Raw genomic sequence first — 24,085 nt, forward strand, 5'->3', positions numbered from 1 at the left:
ATGATGAATCCACATCCCTGCCCACTCCTTCATGTTTCCAGTCCTCTGATCAGGGTTGACTAGAAAGCCAGGCTTCTTTCCCTCTAGGACTCAGGTACAAGGATAGCCGAGGGTTAGGGCTTTCCACTCTTCAGGGCTCCTTAAAGGAACATCAGGGAAGGTTCCTTGAACTGCCCTTGCAAACTCTAAGGGCCATTGGCACAAACACTGTTGTTGTTGCTCCTTCCACAGCCATGCCACAACTGGTGGCTCTAGAAACTGCTGCAGCTCTACTGCCTCCTTCTGCCAGGGCTGCACCATCCCAGACCAGGATGAACCTATCCAGAGCAACTGGCTGGGGGTGGGGGGTCATTGCCATGCTTGTTTATAGGCATTGGCTCCTACTGGACTGGCAATTCTGGGCCCCTGTCAACTCCTCCTTCTAGAACACAGTGGCCTCCCCTGGGACAGCGTGGTCCATCTGCCGAAGTCAAGGGATGCCCCTCTGGTCTGAGGCAGATGTGGAATATTCACAGAAGAATTGTGGGGAATGGGGCACATTCAGCCTGGTCCTAGGGGTTTCTCCTGGGCTGCCAGAGATACCAACAGATTGATGCCTAATAATTAGTGGGGGGATAAAGACCTGGTGGCTGAGCCTGACCTTTTGTCATGTTTTTTGGGCTGTCCTCGGGGAGTCAGTTTGATCCTTAGGTGGTTCATGGAGAGAGTTTGGAGACAGGAAGATCTTGTTTCAATCTGACCTCAGATGCTTCCTAGCTAGGTGACCCTGGGCAAGTCACTCATGCCCAGTCCTTTGTCCTGACTCCATTTTGGCTTTGCTACCCAAGCAACTCTGCTCCTCCAGGGCAGGGAAATACTTTCTGCCTATGGAGAGGTGGGCTGTTCTGAGGCCCCCAGCCTATAGTATGGCAGCAGCTCCCTTTTCTGGAGGTCTTATCCATTCATCCAGTGCAGACCTCCTTTGACCCACGTCCCCCCAAACCTCTGGACCAAGACCACAGCCAGAAATCAGAGGAGACTACCTACAGCTCCCCAAGATACAGCGTTTTAATTAACTAGAGAAATATTCCCTCCTCTGGCTCCTTGGTGAATGTTTCATTAGCAGGCACAATAACGCAGCTCATCCTCTGCAGAAGAGTCTTCTTGGGGACCCCCAGAGAGCTGCATGTTTCATATGTCCATTCCCATCCTGGTCTTCTGGAGGTACCCACAAGCAAGAGAGCCAGTTTGCTTATGCACCCTAGACATATGGAAACCCTTGGCAAAATCATGGTCAAGGGCAAGGAGGGGAGAGTCCCCCAGTCATAGGCAAACCATTAGCTATGCCTCCTGCTGCCTACCAACACCACAGGGTTTCTCAATAGAGCTCTCTCTGCTGCCCTAGTCCCCAGCCAGGAAGCAGGTTGAACTAGTACCTGATGCCATGATGACCCAAGAGATGCCAGGCTCAAGGTCAGAGGACCTGGATGCCAGAACCAGTTTGGTCACTGACCTGTTCCTCTCTGGGCCTCAGCCTCCTCACTTGGAATGGAAAGGTGGACTCAAAGGTCCAGATTCTCACCTAACAGGCCTGACCCAGGACACCTCAGCAGGCCCTGGCCACCTTGCTAAGGGAAGCCTAGGAAGCAGAGCTTGAATCTTCTGCCCATGACTGATCCACTATCCAACAGTGTATATGTGTAGAGTATAGGAGGGTCCAATGAGGCCCCCAGGCTCACAAAGGGGGATAGAGGCTGGGAGGAGGTAGAATGGCGATCTGGCCTCTGATCCTTTCAGCCCTAGAATTCATAGCTGGTAAGGACCTTGGACCCTCTGAACATAGGTTGGAGAGCTCCATTCAGAACCTCTAATGTCCAGAGCCTCAAGCCAGATGCCTTCTTGCTCTGCACTCCTTCTTTAGTGCCCTAGTGATTTGATATTTTCAGCCTTCCCTCCTTGAAGTCCTGGAATGTCTGGGCATCACCTCACCTTGTTGATTGCATGGTCCTCTTCCAGAAGGAAGGATAAAGAACATCTAGCTCCCTGAGGCCAGGGTCTGCCTCATGCTCATACCTGGACTACAGTAGCCACTTAAGAAATGTTTGCTGACCCCTAGTGACCCTCTGCTAAGGTATGGGTGATTCTGAGCACAGCCTCCACTAAGACTATCCCAGACCACCAAGGATGGACTGTCCCAATGCTCTCACCTCTGTGGGTCCTGCCCTGAGCTGGAGGAATGGCCAATATGTGTTCAAGAAATATTGAATTAAGGTGAAAAAAGTCCCACCTCACTTGGTCTGACAAAGCCATTTCTGCCTGGATGGTAGAAAACAGAGCTTGCTTCTGGTTTGACAGCCCCCAGGGCTCCCCCCACCCCATTTTGTTGCTTTCTTTTGACAGCTCTGCCAGATGCACAGCTTCATAAAGGTGATGGATGGATGCTCAGTGTGGGCAGACATTCACAACTGCTGTCAAGGTTCCATCCTAAGAAATCCTCCCACCCAAACGTACAAGCAGCTCCAACTTCAGGAGCACAGGTGATGGATGGTCACTGGGGCATGGGCCCAGAAGCAACCATGACAACTGTGATTTCTGGCCTGGGATGTGGAGCTCACCTGGGGAGGCCTCAGGCAACATGATGCCCATCAAGGCAGAAGTTGTTGGGCAGAAAGCTTCTTCGGGTGGTTTATCGGGCTCTGTGGAAATGTACCGGGGCCCAACCACTGAATCATTGCAGGTTGTTCTTTACTGAATTTAGCCGCCAACTCACCACATGTCAGTTGGTCTTCTGGAAGGCTGCGCAGAGGCCGTCCTCGGAGGGCTGCAGGATATGCACACGTGGTCTCTTCTGCTAGTCGCACTGATGAGTTTTGGGCCCATTCTGAGACCCACCTCAGATGACAGTCACAGATGAGTGAGTCAGTGCTGAAATGTCTAAGACAATCAAAGACAGATACGGGAAACAATCAAGAAGGATCTTGGGACAGTGGGCTGACTGGAAAAGTGGGCAAGACATTAGCTGGGAAAATAATACCCATCCATCTGTCCATTTAACCATCCATCCATCCATCTGTATGTGCCTTCATCTGTCCAATTGTCCATCTACTTGTACTTCCATCCATCCATCTATCTATCACAACAAACATCTGCCAGCTTCCAGGCATACCCTTCCATAGCTGCCTCTGTCAGCATCCTTTGTCACCAGCTTGAAGATAACTGTCATGCTGCCCTGAGTCTTCTGCACCCCAACCTGTCCCCACTCCCTTTCACCTATCCAGTATGGTTTCCAGACCCTTAATTTGTTGGTCATCTTCTGCGGGACCTACATACAATGAAGTACCCAGATCTGTCCCTACTTCTCTGGACAGGACAGAGGATAGCAGAGCTTTTTATTGTCTTTGTTCTGTTGATCTTTTATACAACCTGGTCCTGCTTCCACTGTGGGCTAAAATAGAGGATGCTTGCAATCCCTAGGTTCCCTCCCTGCCGAATCAGCTTCTCCCACTCTCTTCCTGTGCAGTTCTGTGAACCCAAGGGCAGGACTTTCCATGTAGAGGAAAGCCCACTGACCATTAAGTGTCTGAGTCTTGGGGTCAATCACCAACCCTCTGATTTTATGTGGGGTTCTACCTTCCCCACCACATTGCCACCCTGTTTCATTTTATCTTGGTCATTTGCATCTGACAAAAGAAATCTTGATTCTGCCTCCCATTAGATTAACTATCTCCTGACCTCCTCTCATCAGCAGCCTGACAGCCAGGTCATTTTTATTTGTCTCCCTCCAAGTGGGGACAGAACTGAAGATCAAAGAAAAGTCAAGAATGGAGACCTACAGCCCACAGCTTGTGACCCCCCACCTATGGGCATAGAGGACCCAGCTGAATGACCTCATTCAACTGGCATTTCAATGTCTAAGCTTCTTGGATGAGGAAGTTGGATAGTCCAGATCCACTTCTTTTAGAGACAAACACAAATATCTCTGCTGAGGGTCGATGTGTCTGCTTAATTGAATAAAGAAGATAATTTATCAAAGGGAAGCTGAAGACCTGGTTTCAAATTGCAGCTCTGATGTGTACTGCCTTTGTGACCTTGAGCCTCAGTTTTCTGATCTGTGATGGACCTGAATGAGAAGTTCACCAGAGAGGCCTCCAGGATTGAGGGCCGAGGGGTTAGGTTAGGGGGTCTTGAAGGGCCCTTCAGACATTCTCAGTCATGATGCACTGAGGCTCCCAGAGTTCCAGTCAAAATATGCAAGGTCACTGCCAATGGTCCCATGGTGAAAAGGAGGGAAACCAAGAGGTGCTTTTTTTTAGTAGAATAACGTGAAGAAACATTTATGAACCATCTTGAGTGGTCAGGCACTGTGCTTAAGCAAGGGTGATTCAAAGCCAAAAAGGAAACTCTTCTTGCCCTTCAGGGGCTGACATTCTTGCAGGTAAAAGTGATACAGACACACAGTGACATATCTAATATACAGGGATGAGGGCCCATTGCTCTACATGGAACTTCCAGGTGAGGAAACTCCCTGCCCCAGTGTAAGGTAGCATCTTTGAAATGTAAACTCTTAGTTGAATAATCTAATGGAATACAAGGTGATTTGTTAGGGAGGCATCATTGTCTGGGTGGATTAGAATAGGCTTCCCCTAAAAAAATAAGGAGGCAAAGGGGAGGAGAGAAAGAGAGACAGGAGATGATGTTGTTAGAGACTAGGTAAGTGGAAAGAAAGGAATGGAGAGGAGAGCTCTCCCAAAGCAACAAGTGCGAGGGAGGAATTGAGAAAACCTGGGTACCTCACAGAGTGGGGGAAGGTTAGGAAGAGAGGTTTTGGGGAAAAGATAATGACTTCTGATTTGTGCTTGAGATGTCCACAGGATGTTCAATGGCCAGCAGACAGTTGGGAATGAAACTGGTTCACAAGAGAGAGATGAAGGCTGGCTGTACAGATCTGGGAATGGTTAGCACAGAGAGGACCATTGGCTTCATGGGAGCTAAGGAGGTCCCTTAGTGACAGAGTATGGAGAAAAGAGAAATGGACCTAGGACAGAGGCTTGGGCAGGGGGAGGATAGGGACACATGCAGTTAACCTTTGAAAGGTTAGGCTTTTCAGAAGACCAGACTAGAACACCTCAGATTCCCTTCTAGCTCTGTAAGGAGGTCATGTCCCAAGAGGCACAAAGAAGGGGTATGCCCTATACCTGAGAGCCAGCCATCCAGGCTGTTCCTCACAGGGGCCTCTCTGAGAAGCAGGGATATGCCCTAGTACTTTTGTCAGGAATCTTTCCCCCAGCACCCACATTCTCTCCCTATCCCAGACTTTCCCAAGATCTCCTGGACATCGTCTCTTTGGAGGAAGGACTCGGGCACCAGAGCTTAAAGCAAGGGATGGAAAGCAACCCTCATATTCCTGCTCCATCACCTGGTTGTGGGTACACAATGACCAAAATGATCATCAGCCTAAGCCCTCAAGGGGCTTACATTGTCCTAGGGGACCCAGAGAAGTACAGAGGAAACAGATGGATACCAAGAAATTCCAGGGTTAGGGGAAGAAAGCAGCAACCTGGGCTCAGTTTGGAATGGGTCACCGAGGGGGAGGTCAGTGTGAGGGATTCCAGGGATGGAGATGGAGCCAGAAGTATGTCCACAGAGGTGAGGCACTAAGGTTGGACTTGGGAGAGCATGACCAATGAGCTTGAAAAGATAGGTCTAAGCTAGATTGGAAAGGATTGTATGTGACCTGAGGAAGGAATCCATCCAGGCTGTTGGGTGCAGCTTGTGAGGAAAATACAGCTGTGGGAGAAGCATTCTTGGGTGGTCAGCCATACAACACCTGGTGGCAGGGGATACCCTCTACTTTTGAACAACCAATGGGCATCCAGGCTTTGGAGGACAGGTGGATGATAGAAAGGCTAGGGTCCACTCAGGAGACTGTTGTTCAAGGGAAAGATGAGAAGAGCAGCTGGGGTGGTGGCTCTGTGAGCAGAGAGAAGGTGGGAGAAATGTTGGAGGGGCAAATTCCAGAAGATTTGGACCCTGATTGTAGGTGGGCAGGCAGGGAGAGAGATACTTCAGCATACCTTCAAGGTCGCAAACTTGCCATGGATAGAGGATGGAAGGCTATGGGGACATTAAGGCAGGGCCCCCTTCCTCCATCAGGAAGAGGAGCTGGGAGCAGAGGCTGGGACAAGTCTGTACCCTTAGAGGAATGAGCATATGGGACTGGAGATGTAACAAAAGCCATACTTACAAAACTTTCAGAGCTAAGAGCTCAGAAAACAGTCCATACATTAGACCGGAGAAAATATTCCCTGATAAATTCCTAGGGGGGAAAAAGAGACCCACAATAAACCAAAGTAAGGGAAAATGAGGCAAAACACATTGACATTTGAAGTAGTGGGTGACAAAGCACCCTTCGCTGAGAATCATGAGGAGGAAAGCCATCCAAGAACTCACCTGGAAGAGGTGGTGGCAGTGGCCCCAAAAGGAAAGACCACAGAAAGGCAAAGCCAAAGGTTACCCATCCTGTCTGGGGAGTGTAGCTCATGATTACTCCCTTTGAAGGAGCAGGCACTGCCAGGTGTCCAGTTGGTAAGGTCCTTTCTGAGTGCCCAGGCAGTTGTGTCTACATAAAACAGTGGTCTTGAAGGGGTTCTCAATTCACCCTCCAAAATGGTCTTGCTGTCCCACCCATGAGAGGAGACCAACCTGGAGAAGACAGCTGGACCCTTTAGGATCTGTCTGGTATCCAGGAGAAGAGAAAGGGAATTCCAGGGGAGGGAGGGTGGGCAGGGTGGCCTCAGGCAGGGAGGAGCTGGAGGAAGGTGCTGCCAGCTGATCCCCATCACAGCATGAGGAGGAGACCAGATGGCTTGTGTTTGTTTGTTAAATACAAAACACTCTTCCTTAAGGAAGAGCTTGTTCAACAGCCCATTAGTGAGACGTCTTCAATGGGCTTTTCAACTCAACCAGGACATATGCTTTCAGTCTGAAAATAAACGTCAGTGAAAGCTGGAGGCAAGAAGCAGATTCAGCTTCAAAATTCCAACTCCAGCTTGAGCGTCCTGATCAAAATATGATCCCCTGAAGCCTGAGATTTCCTGGGAGACCAAGTTCCCTTTTAGGGCCTTCTAGGATTCAAGACCAGAGATCCTCAGGTCCCAGGCCACTGGTGACTAGCATTGCCCATCCTGGACCAGCTGGACCAGGTTCCAGGCCAGACTCAGAGAAGCCAGGGCATCTGCAAGTCATCAAAGGACATCTTTGGCAGAGATAAGCAAAATTATGAAGCCCAAGATTCTTTGCACATGTCAGAATAGAGGGCCCAGGAATGAGATTGTGGCACCTGTGGGCAAGCTTGAGCCTCTGAATATATGCAAATTGATTCATGGGCATTCCATTCCTTGTGTTTTTGACTCATTTCTCCCTCCCTTGAGAATATCTTGGGACACTGAAGGGTCTTTGTCTTGGGAGGGCTGGAAGAACTGAGTAGGAGTTCTATGTTGGGCCTTGTCTACTGTCTAGTACCTGGCCAGCTGCAGGGAGCTCCCAACCACCACCCCAGGTCAGCTGAAAATGGTAAATATTTGACCCTTGCATCCCATTGACTGTCACAGGATTATGATCTGCACCAAGGGAGATTGTCCCACCCCCATCCCCCAACAATACCTGAGGTCCTCAAGGGGGGCAATGAAGTTAGAGGCATATGTCTTGTCTTTAGGGCACTCCTTTGCAGATCCAAACCTAAGTCTGCAGCCCTTAGGAAATACTGTAGTTGATAACTCCCCATCTGGTAGCCTGCCTCTGGCATGCAAGCAGGACACCTGACATAGACTCTGGGAACCCAGGACATGCTGCCTGTCTCCTAGGCATCCTGAAATCTGACTTGTCTGCTCAACTCAGGTGACCTGTATCATACTTATATTGCAGCTGGGCAAGCTGAGGTAAAGTGACATGCCCAGAGTTATGATTTGAACCTAAGTCTTGCTTGCTCCAGGTTCCATACCACCTAGCTAGTCACCTTCTATTTGGATGACCTTGGACCAGCCCCTTTGCCTCTTATCAGTCACAATCAATAAGTATCAGGTATATCTACTATTCACCTGGCACTGTAAAAAGCCGGTAATACTAATGCGTTGTTGGTGCAACTGAGAATTGAGAAAGCAATCTGGAATTATGCAGTGTGAATCAAATAGTTCACACTGTTTGACCCAGAGCCTCACAACTAAAGATATACCCCAAGTGGCTAAATGGCTCAAGAAGGACCCAATGGCTATTCACAGAATCACTTTATTGTAGTAGAAAAAAACTAAATATAAAGTAGGTGCCTGGCAATTGGAAAGAGCAAATTGCAGCTCACAGAGGTGATGAAATGTTAGATAGAAACAAGAAAAGACTTCTATGAACTGAGGCAAAGTGAAGTAAACAGAGCCCAAAACTAGTACCCACAAGGAGACAACAGCGATTGAAAGAACCAGAACTCCATACTAGAGTTGAATGTGCCTCCTTTCCTCCTCTATAGGTGGGGTGGACTCCTCTTTTCCTCCCTCCTTCCTCCCTCCCTATTTCCTCCCTTCTCTGAAGATAGAGTGGGTTCCTCCTTCCTCTTTCCTACTTTTTCAAGGCAGGGGAGACCTGCTCCCCCCCCCCTTCCTATCTCCCAATCCCTCACCTAACATCCTCCCCTACCTCAGGTCAGGACCATCTTAGATCCATTAGATTTTTTTTCTTGCAAGGCAATGGGGTTAAGTGGCTTGCCCAAGGCCACACAGCTAGGTAATTATTAAGTGTCTGAGACCGGATTTGAACCCAGGTACTCCTGACTCCAGGGCTGGTGCTTTATCCACTGCACCACCTAGCCTCCCCCAATTAGATTTTTTGATAGATTCCTCAGTTTTACTGAACTTTTCACTTCATTATAAAGAATGGCCTGCTGGGGAGTTATCCAGAAAAAATCATTTTTAAAACTGGGAGGAGGAATAGAGTAGCTCTTGGTGTGTCTAAAATCACATTTGAGCTATCTGGACTCCCAAACATTGAGCCCTGGTCAGGGGACAGGAGGTGACACCCCTTCCTTGCTGTACTTATCCTGGAAGCTTCTACCTACTCTCTGCTTCCTGGTCCTCCCACTGAGCTCCAGGCTTCTCTACCTCCTCCCCCCTTCAGCTCAGACAGGTCCTGGCCTTGAGAGCATGAGCCCACCCCTCTCACCTGGTAACCTACTAAGGGGGCAGGGAGGGAAGGAGAGTGAGTACTCACAGTTTGTGAAGATTAGTGAGTCCAGCAAACACCTGGGGGGTCAAGCAGCCAATCCTGTTATTGGAGAGATCCCTGTGGGGAGAGGATGTTGCCAAGTTGTGTTCTGCCCATTCTGGGACAGCTTCTGCCCCTGGGCCCTTCGGGAGGGGTTGGTCCTGGGTATTGTTCCACTCAGTGAGGGTGGATATTCCTTCTGCTGACCTCTGGTGCTCCCATCCTAAGCAGAGGTCTCTTGAGGGCTGCACAAGGCAGAAGATTGAGGGTTCATCCCTCTGGCACTGAACCTCGATTTAATGTATTGTTGGGTCTGCTTTTAATGTTGAAAATAGACTTAATAGGATCGCTGGGGAAAAATCTAGCCCTTCGTGGAACCAGTTCCTCTCTTGGGGTGGGCATCTGCAGGGCTGAGGTACTGGGCAAAAGTACAGCTGGGCATCTTCCAAATGTACTCTTGCAGCCCCTACTGTGGATCTCCAAGCCCATCCCCAATCCCCATTGTTTCCATACCTAGAAGAAACTCAGACTCGAGAGGAGAAAGTGGCCAAGGATGTGCCCAGGAATTTTCCCTGAACAATATTTCCCCAGGATACTACATGAAGGTGAAAAGAAAGAGGGGTGAGGATGGGATGAGAAGCAGCATCCCAGGAAAACAAGCCCCCATAGGAAGCTCCTAAGGTGGAGTCTACCTTCCAGAAGGCTACTGAGAGGTTTGCAACCTCTGAGATTCTATCCAGTGTTGGGCTGTCCCAAGCAAGTATCAGACCCCAAATTTGCTATCCAGGATTGAGTGCAGGCCTGTAGGGCAGCTCTGGGTTTCAGTTGCTCTGCAGATACAGTGTCTTACATCTTTCAAACATCAGTACCTAAAGGTAGCCTTTATACTAAATTCCATGAAAGAAAAACTGCTGGCATTTATAAGTTCTTAGAGTTTGAGTCTCATGTGGTACCCCTCAGTGATATCTTCCCCCTTATAGACTTTTATCCCACTTCCCCTTGGAGCATACAAAGGAGAACCCTAGAGCACTGACCCCACGGTAAACCCAAAATCAAGGAAAGAAGAGGGACCAACCAAGATCACTAATCCCCTGTGACTTCAGCTGAACAGGGTCTGCTAGCCATGGCCAGGGAGGGAAGTGGAACAGGTAATATTATTGCCATTTTAAAAAAAATCCCTGTCTTGGAAGAAATAAAACAATGACTCACACTTCTTTACAAAGTCCCCATCTCTTAGTGTTCTAGATAACTGTACATGTATAACCCATATTTGATTGCTTACTGGGGGGGGGGGGAGAGGGAGGGATTGAACTTGGAACTCAAAACTTTAAGCAAAATTCCTGTCTAAACTTTCTGGTGAGATAACCAGAGTCAGTGTCCCCATCTCTGTCTTTAGGGCACAGAAAATGAATTTCCTTCTATTTTGATTCTCTGCATTTGCATTTCAAAGACCCCATCCAACTCTGATTTTCTCTTGTCTTAGAAGGAATGTTTGGAAGTCATTGATTCTATGAATAGCCTATTTTCCCCTAAAAGATGATGCTCAATTTTACAAGATAAGGCATTACTGGGTTGAAGTCATTTTCTTTTAAGAACATTTTTCCAATTTTTGTTTCTTCTCTATTGATGACATTACATAATTCTGATTCAACTTCCTCTCTCTTTATAATTACTTGAAGCATTTTCTCTTTGATTATAGGCTCCAGAACTTGGAAATCATTTCTCAGAGAATTAAACTTAGGGTTCTTTCCTAATGTAATCCTATGGATTTCATACTTTTGTCCTATGTCTTTGACACATCCAGAAAACTTTGTTTTATGATTTCCTAAAATAGGTATTCAGATTTTTTATTATTTCATATTTTTTCTGGGAGAATAATTATTAAATTATCTCTCTAAAAAGACTTTTTACAAGTCTATTTTAAAATGTAGGTAATTTATATTCTAATTTTTCTGTTTTTTGGCTTTCCCTAGTATTTTTTTGTAGTCATTGAATTGCTTAATTCTGCCTCTTCCATTCATTTCTGACTGTCAGCTGCTTAGCCAATGTTTTTGATTTCTCAACTAAGCTAGTTTCTCCAACTTTTTCATTAAGAGTTCCAATTTTATTACTTTTTCTTTTTGCTTATATTTGTATTCTTAGCACTTAGCACAATTGTTGTTGTTGTTCAGTCCTTCAGATGTGTCCAACTTTTAGACCATATCATGCCAATATTATCCATGGTGTTTTCTTGGCAAAGATACTGGCATGGATTGACATTCCCTCTTCCAGGGGAGAAGGGTAAGCCGAGGTGAAGGGACTTGCCCAAGTTCACACAACTAGTAAACCTCTGAGACAGATTTGAACTTTGGTCATCCTGATACCAGAACCCAGTACTCTATCCACTGAGTCACCCCTAACTACCTCCCTGATTCATAATAAGTACTTAATGAATGTTTGCTGCTATTGTTAGTAAATAAAAACTTTCTGTTGTCTTAAAGAAAATGGTTTCATTTCCCATATTTTATAGTATTTCTAATAATATAAATGTCTTTATCAGAGACATTTTGTGCAATTATTGAAATGATAGTTATCTTATTGTTAATATAAAATATGATATGAATTTTTGGTTTATATTGACCTATATTTGAATTAATGACAGATATCCAATTTGATAATCATATTTTGATTCTAATATAATATTCTATTGGCCCATATTTTCCCTAATGATTTTACATCAGTAACATGACTACTATTGGGAGGATGGATTTTCTCTGATTCAGAGATCTGGATGAATGCTGGATAACAGAAAAGAGTAGGCTGTCAGGAAAGCTAAATAAATGATGCTGGTAAGAATCTAAAGTTTAAGTCAAGTCCAGGTTTCTTGATTTAAAACCTAGAGTTCAATTCAGCTTTTTATGCTTCCTCTCATTACAAAGTTTTTATGTTTATCTCTCATTGCTTTCTGAATTAAATATTTGTTTGTCTCAAATTATAAGGGCAACTTCTGATTTTCTAGTCCACTGATTTTATATGGAGAGAGAGAGACAGAAAGCTACGGAAACTAAGAGAGACAGAGACACAAAAATTCTTTAACCTTTTGCTGAAGACTTTACACTTGTTATCTCATTTACATTTCACAATAACCTTGTGAAATAGGTTGTAGTATTTTATAGACAATGAAACTGAGGCTTACATGGTTGGTGAGTATCTGAGGATTTCCAGATGCCACCTAGCTTCTTACATGCATTCCAAACTCTCTTTTAAAATTTGACACTGCTAAAAATAGTAATGATAATAATAATAATAATAACAATAAAGAATGCTTCCAATTGGTATTAATTTTCTTATTCAGTATGAAATTCACTTCTTAGTTACATGAAATTCAAGTCATTAACACTGATGGTTATAATTATAAAATACATTGGTTTTTTTCCCCTCTTTTTTATTCAGTAATGTTCTTTGAAATGCCAATCAAAGGTATAATGGGACTTGCTTCCCTAGGGTCAGTATAAGGCCACTCTTACATACCCAGATGATCCACCTGGACCCTCAGTCACAACCACAAACCTTCACTGCCAGACTTTTGTCTATATACTGACCTTCCCTAGGTATACACAATCTTAAACCAAATTTCAATCTTGGATTTTATAAACATATACCCTGACCACAAGGCTCCCAGAGAATAAAACAACATCGTTTAATGATCCTTGTAGATTTTTCAGCTTCCCCACCTTACTTCCCTGCTACTTTTGCAGGTAGACATATCATTTGGGGTCAATGATTCCCCTCTTCCTCTGCTCCTTCCTCCTTTCCTGTTTACTCAATATCTATAATGCCTACAATCAAGTCATTCCTCTTCTTGGCTTTCCTTTCCTTTCCTTTTTAAATACTTGTTTCTCTGGTTTTTTATGTTGTTTTAGAAGTAACACAATTTGGAGGGCTCTGAGGAATTTATTCTAAAGCTCTCTGGAGGAGGAGAGGATACCAAATAACTGAATAAATTATAAACATTATTCCTCAGGTGGGGGAGAGACAATTAAGAGGGCTCCAATGATAACCTGACCCTGTGTCTACTTTCTAATCTCTACAAAATCTTTATGAGAATTTATTGTCCTGCCATCAAGGTCATCTTTGAGTAATGAGAACAGAACAGAAAGGCATGCATAAACAATAGTCGAGAGAAGACTCCACCTTTGCAATCACAAAATTGATTAAAAAGTATAGAGAATACCAAGTCCCACTGTGCTGAGTGTTTGTGGGATACTGAAAAAAACACAGAATTCTGTAAAAGAAAAATGGTGCTTTAAAAGCTTTCCTCCAAAAACTTGGCTCCAAAGCATATGCTGGAATCACAAGAGTTTTTGAAAGGTGCAGCCATAGTGATGAGCCTTTGATGATTATGATGAGTGAGGAGGCATTAAACAACAGGCAGGTTCACCAAACAAGTCAACAAGCACCTGCCATGCCCAGACACTGGCTTAAGTTGGGGGGGGGGATGGAAGGGGGGAGATATGAATAAAGGCAAAACCCATCTCTGCCCAGTGAGCTCTCAATAAGAGGGGGAGGAGACAACGTGAACACACAAGATAAATGGGAGAGACCCAACCTAGGTAGGGCCAGCTTGGAGGAGGGATTCTCTAGAGATGAAGGAAAGCATATCATTTACTAAATGCTAAGTCCTAGGAATGCCAAGATGAGAGTCCCTGTCCTCAAGGAGTTCACTTTTCAATAGAGGATGGAGGAGATAATACACACAACTGAAGAGTGGCCAGAAGAGAAGTTTGGTAAGGCAATCATATGTCAGAACTGTGTTCAGAGGCAGGGGTCCATTGGAGCACCATAACAAGAGGTCAAGGTCATACTGGTTTCAATCCTGTATCCAGAATAAGAAATATAAAATATGTTTGTGTAGGGAGTAGGAGGACATGGTATACAGATGGCAGCAGGTAGGAGGATGGTTGGTCTGGCACAAGGTCATGGGTCTCAAGTTGGTTGGAGATAGTGGGTTTAAACTTAGAATGATTTCAGGGTGCATAAGTTTTGACCTGGGCTGGATGCATCAAACTTGGAACCTTGTAGAACTCCCAGTACAGATCTATTGAAGACTGAAAGGAGTTTGCTCCAAACAGGGAAAAAAACTAATTGGATGAAGAAATGTTATTGCCTGGGTCAATAGGCAGCCCTTTAACTGAACCATTCATCTCTAAACTTTGGGGTGGCCCAGGAATCAGGAGCTAGGCCCAGAATTGAATGGGGCAAAATTGGGTTGAGCTGCTTTGAAAAATTACACTAGCATTTATTTAAAAATAGGTTTTTTATTGATGAGTTTTGCTTTTGTTCCTAGACTTTCCCCTTTATTCTTTTCCCTGCTCTAGTCCCAGAGAGTCATCCCTTATCATAAAGAATTTTTTTCAGAAAAAAAGAAAAAGAAGATTATCTTTGAAATCAGTAAAAAAAAAAACCTAACAACTTAATCAATCCATTAAAAACACTGCCATTACATGGAATGTGTTGTACCACAAAGGACTCTGAATGTCCCCAACCTTCACTACAAAACAAAGAGCCATCTTGTCCATGCTAACATTTTTCTGGCGATGTTTTATGTCTGCTTGGGAAGCATGGGACGCCATGGCTGCCAGAAGACCTGATCCCTTCTAGGACCATTGGTTGGACGTCTGTGATCAGCCTTTGGTTGATACTCCAGTGATTTTCCAGGAAAGGTTTCATATAAGAAATGGGTGTGAAGGGCAGCTAGGTGGTGCAGTGGATATAGCAGCAGCCCTGGAGTCAGAAGGACCTGAGTTCAAATCTGACCTCAGACTTGGGCAAGTCACTTAACCTCATTGACGTGCAACAATAACAAAAAGAAATGGAGGTGAAAGAGATGATTAGGAAAGTATGACCCTTGACTAATATGGAAATGCTTTTAACACCGTTGTCCATGTATATAACCTATGTCAGATTGCTTGTTGTCAAGAGGAGGAGGGAGAAAAGCAAGGAAGGGAGAAAAATATACAACTAAAAATTCTGCAAAAATAATTGTTGAAATCCATATTTATATGTAATTAGGAAAAAAGTAAAGAAAAACCACATATATAAAAAGGAAAGTAGGCTCCTTCATGAAGGTGGAGCAGGTATGTGGACAACAGGCTACCTATTTGTCAGCTCCTCAGCAGGTCATTTGTTATGGGTCCTAACATATTTTTTGAACTCCCATGGAGGATCAGCAGAAAAAACAGGAGGAAAAAGCAGGAAATAGGCAGGAGGATCAGCACCAGAATGACTGATCAGGCTGTGAGGGCATCACTGCAAGGAGTGACCTTGTCATAGAGCAGAGATACAACAGTAAATGGAAGGGAGACAGAGATTCAGCTGGAAATGCTGTGATAGGATCTCTGTTTCCTCACCCTCTCTTGTGTAGCATATGGCCTTTAGTTGTTAATCCAAAAGGCCACATGGAAGCTGGGCAAGTAGTGAATTCAGTTGTGCCTTGGTGGTTGATACCAAGGTTTCTGTCATTCTGCCATCCCCACTCTCCCAGACACTTGAAATAGGGTATGTGGTATTTGGATAGAGCACTTGATCTGGAGTCAGGGAGACAAGTTCAAATCTGGATTTAGATACTTACTAGCTATGTGACCCAAGCAAGTGGCTTAACCTTGTTTACCTTAGTTTCTTTATCTGTAAACTGAGTTGGAATAGAAAATAGCAAATAGCTGTGTCTTCAACCTTCAAACCTCAAATGGGGTCACAAAAATTAGATATAATTGAAAAAAGCAATTAAACTGAAACAGCATTGATGATGCTGACCTCAGTGACAGTGTCATGGAACCACTTTGGAAATTCCAAGGACCTCCCTGAGAATCAGAGGCAGAAGTCACAGAGAGGCAGATTTGACTTCCATTCAAAGATCACCTTCCTGACATTGGAGCTGTCCATCACTGAAGTGGGTGCCTTGATGAAGAGTGGGTTCTTCCTCACTTGAGGTCTTTTAAGTTAAGGCTAGAAGGACATTCTGAGTGCTTCATAGAAGACTTTCTCAATCAGGAATGGATTTAATTTTGGTTTTAAGAGCATTTTAGGAATGGCAAAATTTCATTCCAAAATGTTGTCCAAGGATTTCTCTGGAGACTCAGGTTCACATCCTCTTTGCCTAAGAGACAACTCCCCTCAAATGGGGATGGCCCCAAAGCACAAAGTCAATATGTCTTAGACAGATTCATCATATTCACCCATAAACCTACACTTCTCTGTTATTGTCATGTAAACCACCAACTTCATCACAGTTAGTCTCAGAGGAATCCTTGACAGTCTTCTGAACATGTGCCCCCTTCTCTCAACTCTCATGATCAGCCTCAAGCTCAGATCTCATCATTTCTCACTTGGACAGCAATAGCCTTTTTCTGTGTTGTCTTCCCTCCAGTCTCTCCCTTCTCCAATTCATTTCCCTCACAACTGACATGTGGGAGGTACATCACGAGACCTGGAGTGAAGAAGACTTGAATTCCAACCCAGCTTCAGTTGCTTATGAGCTGTGTGACTCATGGCAAAATGCTTTCGCTGCTGTCTCCTTGAGTCTCCTCATCTCCACAAAGGGGATAATAATAATTTCAACCTCCCAGAGTTGTTATGAAGATTGAAAGAGATAATATTTGAAAGCACTCTGCAAACCTTAAAGCACCATCCAGATCCCAGCAATTATTATTATTGCATTATAAAAATAATATTCCCAAGACTGAGTTCAAAGCACATTTCTCCTCTGTTTTTGAAAGATTAAATATTACCTCTCAAATAAAATGAAAAATCATCAGCTTAGGATTTGAAACTCTAATCAGCCTTTGCACCTTCTCCCATAATCTCAGCCTCACTCACTCCAGGTCCCAGCAACATGTGTCCATGGACTATTCCCTGTACCTTCTGAGCTGGTATATCCTCTAGGCCAGAGCTGCCCTCCCTTCAGCAATCTCTCTGTTTAGGAATTTCTCTCTCTTCAAGGTTAGACTCAGATTTCTTCTCTTAAAGGAAGCCTTCTCTGATCCCACCAGTCATTTATTCTCCCTCTTCCAATCACTTTTTAAATTATCTGATTACACATTGCACAACCCATTAGAGTGGAAGGCCATTAAGGACAGAAGCTTCTCTTCTCGTGCTTTAATCTCCAGTGACTTGCCATATATTAAGCAACTAATAAATGCCTGGTGACTGCAGCTGAGTCTCTGTCCTCAAAGAGCTTAGCATCATTTTGATAAGATAGGAATAAAATCAGTGAAACATGCAAAGAACAAACAAGTCATGTAGTTAATTAACCAATTAAATACTAATTTCTTCTAGCATAAGATAAAAACCAAGTGGTTCAGTGAAAAAAGCTATCAGAGCGGTCTGCTGCCCTTGCCAGGAGTCAGGGGCAAGAAGGGAGTAGGATTTGAATTGATTTTTGAATGATGGCAGTTCCTGAAGAGAGGGACAGGAGGGAAGGAGAAGGCAGATAAGGGGCCTAGTCACATCCATGAAATTCCTCTGATCTTGCTATTGTCCATCTCAATGGATAGTAATCAATCCAGTGACACCATACCCAGCCTGGCAAGTAAAACATGCCATTTAGCTGATATGTAGCTCTAATGGATGCCTCTGTGACTTCACATGCACTTCTGTGGGGGAAAAACTGAACCCTTTCGGATTTGTTCTTGAATGGTATGTAATTACATTGCTTCAGGCAGCTGCTTTTGGAGCTTCCCTGACTTGCTTGGGATCACAGCACAAAGTTAGCCTACAGCAGAGAGGGCACTTGAATCCAGGGCTTCCTGGTTCTGAGGCTGGCTTTCTGTCTACCGAACTATCTCGTTATTTGTGAAAGATCATGACAGTCTATAGAGATACTTTGTAAACCTACGTATTCAGTTGTTGAGCATCACGACCACCATGACTAGGTCCTTCCAAATCTTTCATATCACCACAACTGCCACCACTCACCCCATTCAGGAACCTGCCATCTGTCAACCAGAATGAGATTCACAAAAACAAAAGGTGTGAGTCTGAAATCAGACTTAGGAAAGACTGGAGTTGGGGATGGGATAAGATCTGATGTTGCTGAACAAAGTAAACCCCTTTTTTCCAGTAGTGTCATGCTGTGCAGGCCCAAAGGCCACAAAGACCCATTGCCTGGGTCTGCCAAAGACAAGGAGTAAGGGCTGTCAATCAAACATACCTTCCAATGGGCAGACTCTTTACCCAACACTTTTCACTGAAGGATATGCCAAGCTCTCCCAGGCTTTCAAGAGGTACCTGCCTCAGAATTGAGTGGCTATATTGCCATGGCATTTTATTAAAGATTTGATACATTTCACTCACAATGCTTGGTCATGAAATGATAAGATGACAGACAGTGATTCTTCCCCCAGAAGATAGTTTGCTGACTCTTTTGCCAATCCTATGACATTGTTAGAGTCTAGAGTCACAACTGAAGTCTTGTATCATCATGAGCTTGTGCATTGAGATTAGCCTTCCTTGGTCAGGGGGCCAAAGAACCTCATGGCAGCCCAAGGCCCATGTGTCTTGGGAAGGGAAACAGGGGGGACCATGCTTTTTCATCACACAGTCAGGTCTGTCAGGCCCCACAACATCCTTGGTCCTAGTTGAAGCCCAGAGGTAAGGTATAGAAACAATCTCAGCACCTGGAATGCTGGGGACTTCACACTTAGACTTCCAGTGGATGAAGAGGACCCACCCCAGGTGCCCCTTGAAGTGCCATTGATGGAGTACCACCCAGAGTCAAGTGGACATGGCTTATCAACACATCTCCTATGTAATGGGACACTAGTGAATGGACATCCTTTTGTTCAGCTTATGTTAGCTCCCCTAGGAAGGCGGTCTGGGAAGCCTTCTGGGAGAGCAAAGACAACACAGGATGGAAGGGCCTTGGACCTATTTGGAATGTTATTGACTCTAGGTTGCCAGGTACATGATGGAAAGGCATCTCTGACTGATTTCAGGCCCATTCTAGACTTCTCAAGCCAGTCCTCTTTTTTACTTTAATAAATCAACAGAAAACTCTTCAAAGGGACGGCCTCTGCTCCTTAGCACCAATATTCAGTCCAATATTCAGTTTGGGAAGTTCTTACTTTATTTTCCAAGTCAATATCTCCTTGTGAAAGGTAATTGGTTAAATGGAACAATGGCATCAATCACTGGACACTTGCAGCAGCATGGGAATAATGCCAGAAGGGGCTAATTCGCCAACTCTATGTGACCCCATGGACTTGTCCATGAAGTATTCTTGGCAAAGAAACTGGTTTACATTTCCTTCTCCAGTGTCCCCATTTTACAGACAAGGAACTGCAGCAAATAAAGGTTGCCCGGGTTCATACAGCTAATAAGCATCTGAGTCTGGATTTGAACTCAGGTCTTCCTGACTCCAGGCCTAGCACTCTTATCCACTGAGCCATAGAGCTGCCCCATAACAATAACAACAATCCCATTTTTGTAGATGAGGAAACCAAGGTATGGAGAGAAAATGACTTGTCTAGAGTCACACAACTAACTAATCCAGGTCTGGGACAGACCGCTCAGGCATTCTGATCCCTCCCCCCCCCCCATCCCCACCATTCCAATTAGCCCAGCAGGCAGAAGCAGGAGGATACTTACAGTCGCTTGAGCCGAGGCAGACCAAGAAACGCTCTGGGCTCCACCACACTTATCAGATTGTTCTTCAGGTCCCTAGAAAGAGAAGATGCCACATCAGTCCTCTACCTGAGAGGACCTGGGAGTCACAGAGGGGGGCTGGGGAGTCATCAGCCCTTTCTTTCCCTAAAGTCTTCAGGTCCAAGAAGAGGGCAAAAGCAGATTCTCAGGGCTACTACACAGGAGGGGAAGGTTTTTGTTCCATTGTCCTGTCCAAGAAGGATTCAGTATATCATTCTTGTAAAGGGAAATACCTATCCTTCCCTCTACCTTCCCTCCTTCCATCCCTTCGCTCTTCCTTTTGCCTCCCTTGCTTCTTCCTTACTTCACCCTCTCTCCTCCTTGGGGCACTTAAGCTTTTTCCATAAGGCCCTCTCCCCCCATCTCCCTGTTTTTTCAGGATTCAACTGAAAACAGTGATATGGTAACTCCTGGTAGAGAGGGGGGCTTACCTGGCCCTCCTCACCTTCCTTTCTTTGACATCATTTGTTGCCTAGTCCTCTAAATTAAGACAAATTGGCTCAGTTGATCTTTACTATAGGCTGAACATGAACACACCTAAGAGCTGAGGTGGAGACTCCAGGAGAAGCCTTCAGACAATATACCTCTCTCCAGATGGATGCAAAGATTTTCCATAGAATGATTATCCTCTAATGCCAGTGGCCTTCAGAATCCCAGAGCATGACAACCAAAGGGCAGTCAATCTTTTCTTGACACAGAAAGCATTACCAAAATGGGCAATTTGGAAGGGAAAATTGTCAGATGCATTTGTTCATGTAGGACATTGCTCAATCGGTCTCTAGGAGACAAGCTTTGCCTTGACCCAGAGAGAGAAGTGGATGACATCAGCTGCCCAGGTCTGGGCTCTGAGGCCACAGCTGGGCTATTTGTCTGGATAGAGGACCACCCTCCGCAATCTGAGGAACACCTACTGCCTAGGTCTGAGCTCCAGGGACATGGTTGGGCTATTATCTGCATAGATAATTCCCACCCCCACCCTGGGGGATACTCATTGCCCCTATAACCCACCCTAAGGACACCTACCACTCAGGTCTGTCTTCCAGGGACATGACTGAGCTGTTGTCTGTATGATGACCCCTACCCCCACCCTGGGGGACATTCACTGCCCAGGTCTGGCCTCTGAACCACAGCTGGGCTGTTGTCTGCATAGATGACCTTTGCCCCCCTTCCTGAGGACACCCACTGTCAGGTAGAGGCACAAGGGCTTGTCATCCTCCTCTGCCCCCTTCACCAAAGGAGGAGGGTGATAACTACTCTGCTTAAGAAACTCATTGTGATATGCATTTTATTTTGTCTTTAAAACCATGCTTGTTCATGGGCACCCAGGTGTCCAGGACACAGAAACACTAAGGAAACATTTCCTTTCCCTCACTCAGCTTTCTTATGGCTCATCTATAGGAGGCATTTGGTCCCTAGCACCCTGTGATGCCCTCTGGCTGGGGATTCTTCCAAGCCCCAGGTTCCCAATCATACCTCCTGACCCATTCTCCACCCTCACCCCCCTGCCCCAGGATTACAGTCTAGCCCTATTTAAATGATACCTTTATTATTATGATCTCAGGACTCTGTCTGCTTCCAGTAGAAGAGACTGGGCACCACTCTGTCATCTGGACAGATTGTCCTCACTTGTGCCTCTTGGCCCCCCACCCTTAGTGATCCCAATGACAGCCTAGGTCTGCTAATGAGGACATTGCCCCCACCAGCTGGCAGCCCTGGGGGCATTCCTGGGGTACCACGAAAGGGTTGTGTCCTTTGTTCTCAATGGCTACTAGTGATGTTTGTAGGACTCCAGCCCCACCTCAGTGAATAAGAGGCAGAATTCTGAATAACATCTAAGCCTGGAGCCAGATTTCCTGGGGATGTAGAGATGGGCACTTTTCAGAGGACAAGAGCAAAGCCCCAGAGGTGACCTGATCACACCTGAAAGGGAGCTATGGGCAGGACACTGGCCACTCTGCAGACACAGGGGCTTCCTGAGCTGGGTTCTGGGAGCTGGCCCTTCCAAGCCCATGCTCTCTGCACAAGTGGGGTTTTCCCCCCAAACATGATCTTTCATTCAATTAATGTTAATTAAGTACCAATTTAGCCTATGCTACTCAGTTAGGTACTCCAGTATGGGGAAATTGGGGGGGGAAGCAGTCCTTGCTTTTGAGGACTGCAGAGTCTGGTGGGCGACAAAATAAGGAATAAATAGAAAAGAATCAAGAACACAGCCAGCCGGAGACACCTTCTCCCTCCACAGTGACCCACCCTTCTCCCTCTGTCCACATCATCTTCCTGATGGATAAATCTGATAAGGAAATATCTCTTTCCCCCCAAACCTCCCAGGCTCCCAGAAGCTGCCTGGTCTCCCCTGAGTCACCTTCAAGCCTGGTTTCACACATCTCCTGGTCTCTGGCCAAACTCCTGGGCTCCTTGGGGCTCCTCAGACCCACCCCATCATGGTCACACATCCTGCCTAGGGTGAACACCAAATCCATTCTTTCTCTTGGGGGTCAGCCCTTACTTACACAGCTGGAGAAGTTCAGGGCAATGCCAGGGGAGGGAACAGAAGCAATGACCCATAGACTTCACCCCTTTCAGACTGGAAGTCATGGCCTAGAATCATGAGAGCCCCTGAGAGACTTCCGGCTAAGGGCCTGATACAGAGAAAGGTGCCTGCTCAGTTTGGAGGAGTCACTTCGCTTTTAAAGGGGGGATCCAGGTTATGCTTGAGGAGGTAGAAAGAAGCGCCTCCATCACTTGTTGGGCATCAGAAAGCAATAGCTGGCTGTGGTCTTTCTGGCAGAAGGGCTGGCCCCATAGGATGGACATTGGGTCATGCCCATGGTCTTCATGATCCATGGAGGTAAAAGGCATCTCTCCTCACCTCCTGGGGTAGGGGATATTCCTGAACCGGGCCTGGAGCCTGGAAGACCCAAGTTCCTAGCTGTGTGACTGTGGGCAAGGGGACTGTTTTTCAACAGTAAAGTAAACTGTGAAAGGCAATGACAGATCACCCCAGGATCTCTAAAAAAATCTCCCAGTGAGGTCACGAAGTAAGACACCATGGAAACACTGAACAACAACAAAAATGGGGAGGTCAGGACAGCACTTCATCGTCAAGTGCTGAGGAGAGTTGCCGAACAGAAAGCAAAGTTTGTCCTTTGCTCTGGAAGACCATGGGAGGTGAGGCGGTGACAAGCACAGGAGGTAGATTGGGGTCGGGGGGGGGTGCTGTGCTGAGTCACCAACTTGAATTTCTCCTCTGGAGTTATCTGGGTCTAGTGGTCAGATAGGAATCAGGATAACTGGAGATGGTCCTGGATGCGAGGTGATAAGGGAGAAGCAACTTGCCCAAGGTCACGCAGCTAGTAAGAGTGATGCTTGACTTGAACTTGCATCCTTCTGATTTCAGGGATGGCACTGAACCAAAGTGTGACCCCCCCCAAAGGACCCAAAGCTACAAATACAAATGGGGGGCACATCATGGAATGTACTTTTAAGGTCTAAAATCTGGGTAGATCCTGCACCTCAGGACTGTCCACACAAAGCCAGTCAATGATCTTTAGGGGTCCAGGGCCTGGGGGCAGAGGTCCATTAAGCACCAGGCTTGATCGCAATCACTGGGGACAAAGAGCTTTTAGTGGCTGCACCATCCTTGTGAGGGGACGTGAGTAAGAGGACCTTCTCTCTGCATCTGCCCCAAATCAACCAAGACTGAGCAGCTGCTGGCCTATGAGACAGGCCATGCCAACTTAAGGCCTCTGGAGTGTGTGATGGGGGTGGGGGAGACTATGGCAGGAGAAGCTTTGCTAGGGTTGCTATGGAAACTCAATCCTGAAGCCTCAGTGTTAGACGTGGAGAAAAACACTTTGCACAATCTAGTGGCAATTGATGCCTTGACTTCTGTCTGTCCCTGAGACAAGCTGACAGGGAGGCCAGATTCTCCAGTTCCAGGTCTGGCAATGGGCAGGGCCACCAGGATGAAATGCATTAGCTGGAGGGCAGTGTGGTACTCCCACTGACTGACAGGGACATTGAAGGTCGGTGGGGCTTCAGTTTCTGCCTCAGTCTGTGACTTCACTGAAGTTGGGGCTCCTAAGGATTAGGGTAAAAGCCTGGGTCATGGCTCCTTGTAGCATTAGAAAATGTCCTAGGACTCTGAGAGGTCAGGGGCCTTGTCCAGGGTCAGAAGTAG

General features: G+C 45.9%; 1 protein-coding gene across 1 annotated transcript in view; it reads right to left on the minus strand.

Annotated features, from left to right (window-relative positions):
- Positions 1 to 24,085, minus strand: part of ADGRA1 (adhesion G protein-coupled receptor A1) — a 260,938-nt gene that overhangs the window by 161,927 nt on the left and 74,926 nt on the right. Inside the window, 4 exon segments of the mRNA XM_074232112.1 lie at positions 2,750 to 2,913; positions 6,224 to 6,295; positions 9,232 to 9,303; positions 19,849 to 19,920. Of these exon segments, the coding sequence (XP_074088213.1) occupies positions 2,750 to 2,913; positions 6,224 to 6,295; positions 9,232 to 9,303; positions 19,849 to 19,920 (380 nt within the window).

The sequence above is a fragment of the Macrotis lagotis genome, chromosome 4 (assembly GCF_037893015.1).
Source record: "Macrotis lagotis isolate mMagLag1 chromosome 4, bilby.v1.9.chrom.fasta, whole genome shotgun sequence".
Classification (NCBI taxonomy): domain Eukaryota; kingdom Metazoa; phylum Chordata; class Mammalia; order Peramelemorphia; family Peramelidae; genus Macrotis; species Macrotis lagotis.